General features: G+C 33.9%; 1 protein-coding gene across 1 annotated transcript; it reads left to right on the top strand.

The window, feature by feature from the left end:
• Positions 1-11,977: 11,977 nt before the first annotated feature.
• Positions 11,978-12,430, top strand: LOC120210932. Its single transcript, XM_039209572.1, has one exon. The coding sequence runs from the start codon at positions 11,978-11,980 to the stop codon at positions 12,428-12,430; it is 453 nt and encodes a 150-aa protein (XP_039065503.1).
• Positions 12,431-12,869: the final 439 nt, after the last annotated feature.

Below are 12,869 nucleotides of genomic sequence, written 5' to 3'. Positions count from 1 at the left end.
AGTTTAATATTTGAGTTCACAAATATGGGGAGCTCCCAAAATACATCCCAATGGTATCATAAGGTTTAAAACAAATTAGAGTTACGACTAAATACAAGGCTCTATGAATAATATATTCCCTCTAAGTATGACTCAAGACATTTTCTTAAGCCTCAACTGATCTGGAATATACTGAAGATAATTAGGATCCTCGAATGGCCTTCAAAGGACCTATGCATAATAAAACACTATGATTGCTGAGCATACGAGCTCAGTGTCATATTAATAACTATATTGTGCTACATGAGCATGCTAGTGACATAGGTATTAATACGTAAGAATCCTGACATATAAGATGAGGTAGTTATCATGGTGCGGCTGAGGGTTCTGAATCTCAGAGTGCACACCCCTCTAGCATACCTAAGATACCCTTGGGTATCTATGATGAGATCCGAAACTACATCAGAAATGTACACCCGACCAACTTACTCTGTCGAGTCTTGAGGTATCTATGCTCAGTCAACAACTGAAGTGCTTTAACACTAGTTGGGATATATCTGAATATTCTACATGCAATACGGTCGTCGTACTACTAAATTAGCTCGAGTGTCTTGGTTTTTTCCCGAGCTTCACATAAAGGCTAGTTTTATGTTACCCTAGTTGATATTGTTTCTATCTATAATTGTGTTTGTTTCTTTTCTCACTTGTAGTTTTTGTTCGGTGATGTTCTGGTGTTATTGGGCCCATCGTGTCTAAACCCTTAATCATTGGTTTTCTTACCCAACATTGTACGTTGGTATCGATACTGTCTCCTTTGGCATCGGTACAAACCCTTGAGTTTCGATACCCACCCTTGGTACCGGTACTAACAACGACTATTGGAAACTGAGTGAACTGGGTAATATCAATACTATTGGCTAGAGTATCGATACTCAAGCACTAGGTTATCAATACTATCCAAAGTAATACCAGAATTTGTTTCCATGTTTTGAAAATTATTCGGTATTGATACCCCTACTAAGAGTATCAATACTTTACCCTCTAATATTGATACTCTTGTGAGTACTAATACCAAAAGTTGCTAGAACACTTCTCTACTCAACCAAGGGCTAGCTTTTATTTTCCTTTACTTTTAGAGCTCTCCCTAACTTTTTTGACAAGTCAAAATAATATGAATGAGTTACTAACTGATTTAAGAAGTCAAGGAGGAGTTAAGAATACTTCTGAAGGTTGAAATCCATAAAAATTGACTTGGTAGTTGAGGTTTTCTTAAACCTCTATTAAAACCCTTTTCATGGATACTATGATAAAATGAGGAGGCTGAGGGCTCGATGTGTAGCTTTGATATGGATTTTAGATTCTTACCTTTGTTAAATCGGATTAGAAGAGTAGGCTTCTAAAGTTTTACCTCTCTAGCAACAAGAAGAAAAGAAGAGTTGAAAGAGATTGGGAGAATGAAAAAGTGTTTTTGGGAGGAAAAATAGAAGCCATTCAATTACAACATCAACCATTAAAGGTTTTCAACCTTTGGTTTAAAATTTGATATAATTGTTCCTTTAGTCCCCCAGGATTTGGGAACAATTAAAAAATCCCCTTTTTAACAATAATTGGGCCCAAATAAAGCCTAATTCCACTCAAACTTGGGTCAAGGTTTCCTACAAGCTATGCTTTATCCAAGGCCCTCTTGGGTTAGCTCAAAATCCTAACCTGAGATTAGGGGTGTTTCAACTTTAGAGGAAATGGTTATAATCATGCTTTGTGAAAATAATTTGCCATAATATTTTTAGGCGAAAGCCACAAACACAGTTTGTTATATTTTTAGTAAAGTAATTATTAGCCTATTTTAAAGAAAACACCATATGAACTTTTCAAAATTAAAAAGCTTAACACTACCTATTTTCACCTATTTGTGTGTAAGTGTTTTGTTTTAAATAATGGAAAAGATAACTTGGAACAATTGATGCTAAAAGTGATAAAATAAAATTTCTTGGATATTCCATGAACTCTAAAGCTTATAGAGTTTTTAGTAAACAAACTCTAGTGGTAGAAGAGTCTATTCATATTGTTTTTGATGATAATCTCCTTCCGAGAAATGAATCTTTTATTGATGATAATGTAGGTATCATAAACTCCAATGAAGTTGGTGAATCAACATTGAGATAAGTAAAGGATGAGTAAACTCAAAATGCTCTCAAGAATATAACTCTAGAGGAAATGGAGGTTTTTTTCCCAATGGAGTACAACTATGTCAAAGGTTGTGAAACTTTGGGTGATCCATCCAAAGGGGTGACCATTAGATTTTCTCTTAAAAGTATTTGTAGTTTTGTTATATTTATTTCATGCATAAAGCCTAAGAATATTAAAGAAACATTAAATGATAAACATTGTATTATGATTATGCAAGATGAGTTAAATCAATTTGAGAGAAGTAAAGTATGGACATTAGCTGATGGTGAATCAACATTGAGATAAGTAAAGGATGAGTAAACTCAAATGCTCTCAAGATATAACTCTAGAGGAAATGGAGGTTTTTTCCCAATGGAGTACAACTATGTCAAAGGTTGTGAAACTTTGGGTGATCCATCCAAGGGGTGACCATTAGATTTTTCTCTTAAAAGTATGTGTAGTTTTGTTATATTTATTTCATGCATAAAGCCTAAGAATATTAAAGAAACATTAAATGATAAACATTGTATTATGATTATGCAAGATGAGTTAAATCAATTTTGAGAGAAGTAAAGTATGGACATTAGCTGAAAGGCCTAGTGAAAAATATACTATAGGTATAAATAGGTATTTAGGAATGAATCAGATGAATATGGTAATGCAATGAGGAATAAGGCTAGACTTATTGCTCAAGGGTATACTTAAGAAGAAGAAATAGATTTTGATTAAACTTATGCTCTAGTAGCTAGGATGAAGGTTATTAGAATGTTATTAGCATTTGCATGTTATCATGATTTTATATTATATCAAATGGACGTTAAAAGTGAATTTTTAAATGGTTTTATAAAAGAAAAATGTATGTGGAACAACCTCCTGGTTTTGAGCATTCAAAATTTCCAAATCATATTTTTAAATTGACTAAAGCTTTATATGGTTTAAAACAAGTTTCTAGAGCTTCGTATGAAAGAATTTCAAATTTTTATTGTTCAAAAAGGTTTTTCAAAAGAGAAGGTTGACACTACATTATTTTTAAAAAGTACAAGTCAATATTTATTAATAGTTAAAATTCATGTTGATGCTATTATTTTTGGATATACTAGTGACATTCTTTTCCTATAATTTGTTAAGTTTATGCAAGAAGTGTTTTAGATGAGCATGATGGGTAAGCTTTCATTTTTATTGGGGCTCCAAATCAAGCAAAGGAAAGATGGTATCTTTATCAGTCAAGAAAAGTGCATCTAAGTTTGGATTGGATGATGTGAAACTCCAAGCCACTCTTATGAGATCATCTAAAAGCTTGACAACGATAAAGAAAGTATTATGTTGATGTTAAACTACAAGTAGACCAAACATTATGTTTAGTGTTTTCTTATGTGTTAGATTTCAATCATGTCCTAAGGAATCACATTTACAAGCCACTAAGAGAATCTTTAGATACCTTAGAGAAACACATAGTATAGAACTTTGGTATCCTAGAGACTCTAGCTTTAGCTTGTATGACTTCTAAGATGCGGATTATGAAGGTTGCAAATTTGATAAGAAAAGCACATTCGGTACTTGTCAATTCATTGGTAACATGTTGATTTCTTGGTTTTCAAAGAAGAAAAATAACGTAGCATTATAAACCACCAAGGCAGAATACATTTCGACTTTCAGTTGTTGAGCTCAAGTTTTATAGATGAAACACCAAATCATGGACTATGGTGTTGATGTAGGTATTATCCCTATCAAGTTTTATAATACTAGTGCTATTTTTCTCACCAAAAATCCTATTCAACATTCTACAACTAAGCATATTGAAATTATATATCATTTCATTAGAGATCATGCCTCAAAGGAATATACAGTTCTAGAGTATGTAGATACTTTGCATCAAGTAGTTGATATCTTTACAAGACCTTTAGATAAAGAAAGATTTTGGGTACTTAGAAAATAATAAGGTTTAACCAACCTACCTTGACTTAGTGTTTAAATGTTTTATTTACTTTTATTATTTTATGAAAAAACTTGCTAACTGACTTCTTTTATGCCTATTATGCAATTAGTTATGGAGAGTTAGGATTTTTCATTAAAATTGACAAAATTTTCAAGGTGAGCTTAAATATTTATTTGTTAGAACATGTTTTCCTTGCCAATTTAGAGTTATCTATACAATAATTGATACCCTAAGATATGCATTATGATTTTTGACCTTTTGGTGCTCTTTGACTAGAAATTCATGCGTCTTTAATATTCACATGTGTTTTCTTTTTTGTAAACCTGGTATGAATGAATGAATGCTAGTATATTATTCATAATATTTATGTCTTTTATGGTCACATGTGTTATACGTGGTTAATTGGAGATAAGAATGTCATTATAGGACTTATTTGCTGTATTTTGAACCACTTCGTGCATATGGTATCGATATTGTTCACATAGTACTGATATTATTCTTCTTAGGTCTTTGGTATTGTTCATTCAATACCAATATTGTTCTTGTATAGCATCGATAGAAGTAACGATATTGTTTACCGATACCATATTTTTCCAATGTAGGAGTATCGATACTCAAGGTTAAGTTTATGTTAAAATACTTTAAATCCCCAAATATTTTCATTTTATCTCAAAACCCTCTGATGAGTCTTTTTTTGTTATTATTTTGTCGTTAATTACTCCTTGTTGACTCTTTGATATTGCTGATTTGGGTTGTTTTTATTCAGTTTTGTGCAGGACTTTGATTTTCAGAAAACAACGCTTAAAGGGCAAGTTCTGTAGTTTTTTTTATTTTCTGGAATCAAGTCTGCACACATGGGCATGATTTGGGCATGAGGATGTCCGACATGGAAGATTGTTGTAGTCCACTCAGCAGCAACTTCCAGAAGGCGATCCAATCAACATCATCTAGAAGGACGAACTAACGATAATTACTTAGGCTTTAAGATTAAGTTTGAATTTAAATGTTTGGGACTATCATTTAGGATTTTGTTTTGTTTTTAGGATTTTATTTGAATGATTTTGGGATTATCATTAGATATTTTATATTAAATAGATTTTTATCTTTAGGTTATCTCAAAGAAATAAATACCCCTTAGGGTGAACCTTGAGAGATGTACTCTACTTGAATTCACTTTTGTTTCTAGTTTTTACTTTGGCATAATGCAATAAAATATCCCTAACATTTGACAATATTGTCAAATGTACACGTATTTTTTTGATACATTTGACCACAACGTTTCATTTTGGGTCAAAAAACATCCTCGGTGGATGGAAATCGTTAGTCAACTGATAATCAACGGCTAATGTTGATCAAGCACGTACGTGGAGGGAGATGCTAACGTGGCTTGTCCAGGTCATGGTATATAATGAAGTGGCACTGCCACCTCATAAATTTTTTAAAATAAAAAATCTTATTATTTAATTATTTATTACCAATCAAAGAGTAGCATGTGTCATTCTCCAATTGGTGTTAGTTTAAATGAAATATTTAACCTTCTTACGTGTAAAGGGGGACTCAAACCTGGGATAAAAACATGAAATGGCAACGCTTTTGCCACCAGACCAAGCTACTTAGTGCAAGTGGGGAAACAAGTTGTATTTAATATATAATGGCATTTGAATTTAATGAAAAAAATTAAATACATGCTAATCTCTTTTTCCCATATACCTGATAATTCCCAAACTCTTCTCCTATTATCATTTTTCCCTTAACCCGATTATTACCAAGGTCCTCGGTTTCTGGTAGAGATAAAAAAAGGAGAAGCTTGTTGACCCTGCTTTCTAATTTCTTGCTTTTGTTTTGCTAGATTTTTCCATGTCAATATTCAAGAACATAAGTTGTAGCCTTTAGCATTTTGGTTTTCATATGTTTGGATTGGAAACTTATAATCTCTGTTGGGTTGTTTAATCATGTTTATCAAGTATTCTAATTCTAAGAAGATTGATTATATTTGTGAACAAGTTTGTGGATAGGTAATTGCTTTGCTTTCACTTTTTTTTTTTCATTTCTAACTCATTTTGGGGTTTGGATTAATGGGTATTTTCCTTGAGACTGATGATAGTTTGATGATTGTTTGAAATTAATGAAAACTAGAAAATATTTTCTTAGAAAAATATTTGCTCTAATAGTAAAATCGATGGAAATGTATTGCGAAGGAATAGGAAAATTGTCTGGGTTTTTACACTGAAACATGGCAATGGGACGCTAAGGACTTTGGTTCATTCAACCTTTGAATATTTGAAAACTTTTGTGTTTTCTATTTCTAGATGTTTTTGTTAAGCATACATAATTGATGTTCTGTTGGAATATGTTGTTGGTTCTTTTTTTTATCGATACTAAACTGGGATTGTATTTGTTTATGCTTAATTGCTTCATCTTTGAAGCTTTAAATTATCTATAATCTTTGAATATGATTATTTATACTTGATTCTCTAGCGATTTAAAAAATTAGGGTTTATAAACTTTAATATTTTGAGAATAATCGGGTTAAGGGGAAAATATTATTGTATATTAAATACTACTTGTTTCTCCATTTTCACCAAGCATGTAGCTTGGTCTGTTGGCAAAGGCTTTTCCATTTCATTGTTTTCCCATGTTCGAGTCCTCACTCATGTGTAAGAAGGTTTAATATTTCATTTAAACCAACACCAATGTCATTGGTGTTACGTGTTAATATTTGATTGGTAATAAATAATAATAATATTTTTTATTTTTATTTTAAAGAATTTTTTGATGTGGCAGTGCCACATCATCATCTACCATGAACTGGACAAGCCACGTCAGCATCTCCCTCCACATGTACATGCTTGGTCAGAATCAACCATTATCATCAATTGACTAACGGTTTCCATCATCGGAGGGTGTTTTTTGACCCAAAATGAAACATTGAGTGGTCAAACGTCTAAAAAAACCAATACGGGTAAATTTCACAATACCGTCAAACGTTAGATGTATTTTATTTGCATTATGCCTTTTACTTTTATAAAAGCTTTTCTTCTTTCCAATTTTATTTTTAATTTAAAAGCTTTTACTTTTTTTTCTTTAAAAATACCAAGTATGATTTTTATCATGCTTAGCTGTTTTTCTCATTTAGCCGATGGCTTAATGATGACCAATTCGTACAATGAGAATTGAAAAAGCCCTTAATATCTTCGAATATCATTCTAAGTTTTCTAATAACTAGGATTGGCAATCGACATTTCCTTTAAAATCTTTACACATTCATTTAAAAAATTTGATGTTGGTCTAGATGTTGTTCTGATTTAAATTTGGGAAGAATAATCAACTGGTAGCAAATTCAACTTTCTAAGAACAAACTTAGCGACGATCCGCTAAGGGAAATTGAGATCAGATTTGATTCTCATTGAGACAATCTGAGTTAGACTTTTTTAGGATTTTAATTTGTTTTTGGTGCTCATGGTGATAGCTGTAGTTAATCTGAGAATTGACTGAATTTCAAAGATTGCCTTAGGTTGGGCCTTGTAAATTGTAACCGACATGAATCTTAAAGTAAAACCTCTTTCGATGATCAAAACAAATTAAGGCAAAATAAAGCTGGAGGCTATTTATTCAACTGATTTCTTTCTCTCAACACTTACTTTCGTTATTTCTCTAAGTTTAATTTTCACATTTTAATCTTTTTTATTTATTTTCTATTTTACTCTTTCAATCCAAATTACCCCCAATTTTATTAACTTTCTTACAAAGTCATAATCAAAACCTCTTTACATCAGAAGCTCTTTAGTCCCTATGGATCAACCCTTCTTCTCTTTGTTATGCTTAATTCTATTTATTTTTGAGATTAAAGATTATTTATTTGACAATTTATGACGCTTGTCAAATTGGGCCATTGTCGGGGACTTCGACAAAGTTATTGATTTAGTTTGTGTTGATTTATGACCAAAAAAATTCCTGGAGAGCTCGTAGATTTTGACCCAAAGATCAAAGCACTAGCTCAAAGAATACACATACAAATGCTTTGACAAAAGAGACAACAATAGTCGGTCCCACGATCCAACAATTGGCTGCGGCTATTGCAGTACAACAACCATTACGCATCGTATTCCCTCATGGAGAAACTCCATTTCAACTGAAAACAGATGATAACTCCGTAAAAGATTATGTTTTGTGTATTTTTACTTAAGTTATTGAATGTCTAAAAGCCATTGCTTTAGCATTTTAGTTGCATTTAATTGTATTTAGGACACATGAACATGTTGTGGATAAGTTTTGCCAAGGCAAAGTTTATTTGAGTAATCTGATTCTGCTGAGGGGAAAGGTTGTTTGTTGGCTATAATGATGCATGAAATAACTAAGGAATAATTCATTTGGCGAGAAAAAATTAATTTGCTAGGGCTCGATGAACATAAGAAGACGACAAAGAGGAACAATTTTTCTTGCCAAGGAGAGTTTCATCTTACAAGTCTGACGCAGCAGCTGACGTCACTTGGCCAGCTGTCCAATCAATCTCACGTGCAATCAGGCTCTCATCAAGGAATTTGAGACCACTATCAGCTGTTGTTTATTCACGCAAAGTGGTTGAAACTAAGGGTATTTAGGGAGTTTCCAAGGGTACTAAACCCTAGAAATTCCCACTATAAATACCCTATTATATCTCTTCATAAAGGGGAATTTTTGGAAAAGAGATAATACACCCTAGGCTTGGAGTAAGCGGCTATAACACTTCACTTTTCCACCGTCCTCCACTCGATCGTCCTTGGTTCCTTCCATAGTCGGGATTCATTGGAGCGGCGACCATGCCCTCGAGAGAGGATGGTCGCCAGATCAGTAATGGTGGTGGTCCAAATGTCATGACAGAGCTTTGTTTTGGGAGTTGTTCTTCCTTTGTTCTTTATGTCCATATCACTTAAAGGGCTTGTACTTAAAGATTGATTTTGGGATGATATTTACCACACCATAAATTGTTTTACTTGTTGTTGGATAATGCTTTGTTGATACTTTATTTGATTGTTAATGATTGATGTCATTTGTTTATGCAAAGTGTTGTTTTGTTTATTGTTTTAATATTTTACCTTGACACTGTAAGAGCTTTTGAGAGATTGCCTGGTGCCTCGGTAAAACATACCTAGTCTTTGTAAGAACTTTTAAGAGATTGTCATTTTTTCTAGGAGTTGATACCTAATACGAGAGAGTTAGGTTATATATAAGTGGACAAGGGAAATAATCCAGGATGGTGAGGTTCTAATCTGCTTAGAGATAAGGAGAGGGTTTTATTCAACTAAAAGGGTGAATGCTTGAGTATGATAGGCTAAAAGCTACGGTTTACGCTGAGGAGTATTGCCACAACAACAGTTTGACAAACCAAGGGTTATAGTTCACGCTGAGTAGTATTACCGTAGCAAAAATTCTAGGAACACTCTTGTAAATCCTTTCAGCAGTATAGGCATACCATACTAAATCATCCTAGACATATAATAATCTCGCCATAGAAAAACAAATCCAACCCAAGTTCTCCATTAGAAGTCTGAATGTGTGAGGTTTTTCAGATTATATTAAGCTCAACATTTTTATTCGCTTCGACAACTTTTATTTGTTACCTTTGCATATCTTTATTGCCTCAACCAAACTTTTCTACTCACTTAACTTCATAATTTTTCTCACCTCAACAATACTTTTCATTTTGTTTACATCATTTGTTACTGCTTACTTTTCGTTTTAGATAAGAATCTTAGGAGTAACTAGTGACACTTAGTTCTAGCTGTAGCAAACATAAAAAATGTTGCACCAATCCCTGTGGAGACGATAACTCACTTACTACTATATTACTTACATCGATTGTGTATTCTTCTATAGATTTACATGCTATAACACACACATTTACACGAGATCAAGTTTTTGGTGTTGTTGCCGGGGACTGGCAACTGGAGGAATTTTGATAATTTTTGCCATAGCAACTTTTATTTTATTGTTATATTTTCTTTATTTATTTTAGTTTTACTTATTTGTTTTCTGATTTTCTTTTGTATGTTTTTTGTCATTGCATGACCAGGAGATCTGCTGACAAACCATTATTATAATTTGACCATGAGATCGAGCATTTATTCATACAAAAGTAATGTGCTTAGCATGCTAGAGACTATATGAATCGATTGCAGTTTCAGGTTGACAACCCTAGGAAAGATCAGGTAGTTCCTGATATCGCGACAAATAATATTCCCAAAAATGTTTCAAGATCACGAGCTATACGAGATCACTTAAATCCAATTCTTGATGATCTTAAACTTGGAATCATGGAACAGAAAATACAGGCAACTCACTTTGAACTCAAACAAGTGATGTTCAACATGCTCAATTCTATCGGTCAGTTTGGAGGCTTGCCTAATGAAGATGCTAGACAACATGTACGTACTTTACTTGAAGTGTGCGACTCGTTTAGGTAACAAGATGTGCATGAGGTCCTGCTGAAGCTAAAATTATTCCCTTACTGTTCGCACGGCTGAGTGGAGTCTATTATGGCTCAATAGAATCTTGAGTTGACTTATGCAAAAGTTTTCTGCTTCGATATAACCTACCCAACATGAACACCTAGCTCCGTAATGACATTGCAAGTTTTCACCAAGGCGATGATGAATCTATGTAGGAGTGATAGGACATATATAAAAGTTTTCTTCATAAATGCACCAACCATGGATTCCATGACTGGACTCATGTCGTCATGTTCTCTATGGTGTTAACTCACCTACTCACATGATGTTGGATGCTTCGGCGAATGGTAATTTACTTGAAAAATCACCCTAGGAAGCCTTTGATATCCTTGATCAGATAGCTAACAACGACTATCAATTCCCCTCTGCAAGGTTTGGAACCGATAGGAAAATATCTGGGGCGTATGAACTTGATGGTAAGGATTCAGTTTCTACCCAACTTTATGCCATAACTAACATGCTAAAAAATTTGCAGCGTTTCGGTGAGGTGAAAGAAGTCAAGGCAACTAACTCAACATGCATTCTCTGCAGTGGCAACCATCATGAGAGTGAATGCCCATAAAAGTAGAAGTTCATTAATTTCATGGGTAATTTTAATAAAAGCAATAACAACCCCTACTCTAATACATACAATCCTTGATGGCGAGAATATCCAAATTTTTATTTGGTAATCGTGGGAACAAAAACAACTATGCAGGATAGGCCACATCAAAATGCCTCTTAACATTTAAGTTTATAACATCAACAGATGAATAAAAATAGAGATAATGCATTCTCCTTAAATTCTAACTCCCTTGAAGCTTCATTATAAAAATTTATAGCCTCGATAAAGGATTTCATGGCTTCAACAAAGACCTTAATACATGAACACTCATCGACAATCAACAATCAAAGTGCTTTGTCACAAAGCCATACAGCTCTATTACAAAGCCATAGTTTATCAATGAGAGCATTAGAGAATCAAGTGGGCCAAATCGCCATAATAATACATTCTCTCTCGCAAGGAAGTCTCCCTAGTGATACTGAGGTCACCGAGCCTCATAGAAAGGAGCAATGCAGTGTGCTTACACCTAGGAGTGGTACCCAAATTAATCTCTATGATAAGTTTGGGGGAAAGAAGAAAGATATTTCTCGCCAAGACACTACACATAAAGAACCATAAGGTCGAGTTGAACATGATGAACAAGAAGACTTTCTTGAGGAGAAGGAAAAGGACGAGGGGTCAACAAGTCAACCTAATGAGGGTAGAAAATTTATTGCCAAGGCAAAAGTTTTACCCCCACCTGTAGCAAATGAAATCAGGCCCCACTGCCTTTCCCTCAACGGTTGCGAGATCCAGTTCAAAAAGTTTGTTGGTGTCCTTGATAAGTTGTATATCAATGTCCCACTACTCGAAGCTATTGATTAGATGCCTTCTTACACCAAGTTCTTGAAGGATATTGTCACGAAGAAGAGGAAGCTGGAAAGAATAGTACATGTTTCCACGGCAACAAAATATAGTTTGACACTGAGTAAACTTCTATTGAAGAAAAAAGATCCTAGAAGTTTTGTTATACCATGCTCCATCGATGATAAGTATATTGGGAGAGCCCTTTGTGACTTGGGGTCAAGCGTAAGCATGATGCCCAAGTCCATATTTTTGAAACTAATTGGCATGGGTAATTCTCAACCAACCACCATGATTTTGCAACTGGCTGGCCGATCACATGTTCGTCCCGAGGGAAAAATTGAGGATGTGATAGCTAAAGTGGACAAGTTTGTCTTTCTAATAGATTTCCTTATTTTAGAGTGCGAGACCGATGAAAATGCACCTATTATTCTTGGGTGTCCCTCTTGGCCATTGCCATTGAACGCATCTTAATAGATTGCGAGAAAGGAGAGTTTACGATGAGGGTGGCTGGTCAAAGCGTAACTATCAATGTCTTCAACACTCTTAAATATGTTGATGATTATTAAGAATGCCATTGCAATGGAGACATGGAGCCATATGAAGAAGACGAGACATAATTTTTTGGTCAACGTAAAAATTTACACCTATAAGAATATGATACTCTATGAAAAGATAACCTTGCTCAGATACAGGAGTGTAAAATTTTTTACCCCGACGATATTTTTCAGCTAGAGAGAAATAATAATTTTGGCCCAAGTGAATTTTTTCAGAATGAGGTAGGCAAAAATATTTGCTCAGGAATTTTTTTTCAATTGAGACAAACATAGGTGAAACACCCATTTCCTGTATACGTCCCCGTACACGAGTCACAGATGTCACATGACTTATAAAATATTTTCGTACTTGAAAG

Source organism: Hibiscus syriacus, unplaced genomic scaffold (genome assembly GCF_006381635.1).
Source record: "Hibiscus syriacus cultivar Baekdansim isolate YM2019G1 unplaced genomic scaffold, ASM638163v2 tig00109945_pilon, whole genome shotgun sequence".
Classification (NCBI taxonomy): domain Eukaryota; kingdom Viridiplantae; phylum Streptophyta; class Magnoliopsida; order Malvales; family Malvaceae; genus Hibiscus; species Hibiscus syriacus.
Note: the sequence above shows the minus strand (reverse complement) of the source record. Positions and strands in the feature narration are given on the sequence as shown.

Coding starts and splice junctions, on each gene's coding strand:
- LOC120210932 (XM_039209572.1), top strand. CDS start 11,978: ATGCCTTCTTACACCAAGTTCTTGAAGGATATTGTCACGAAGAAGAGG.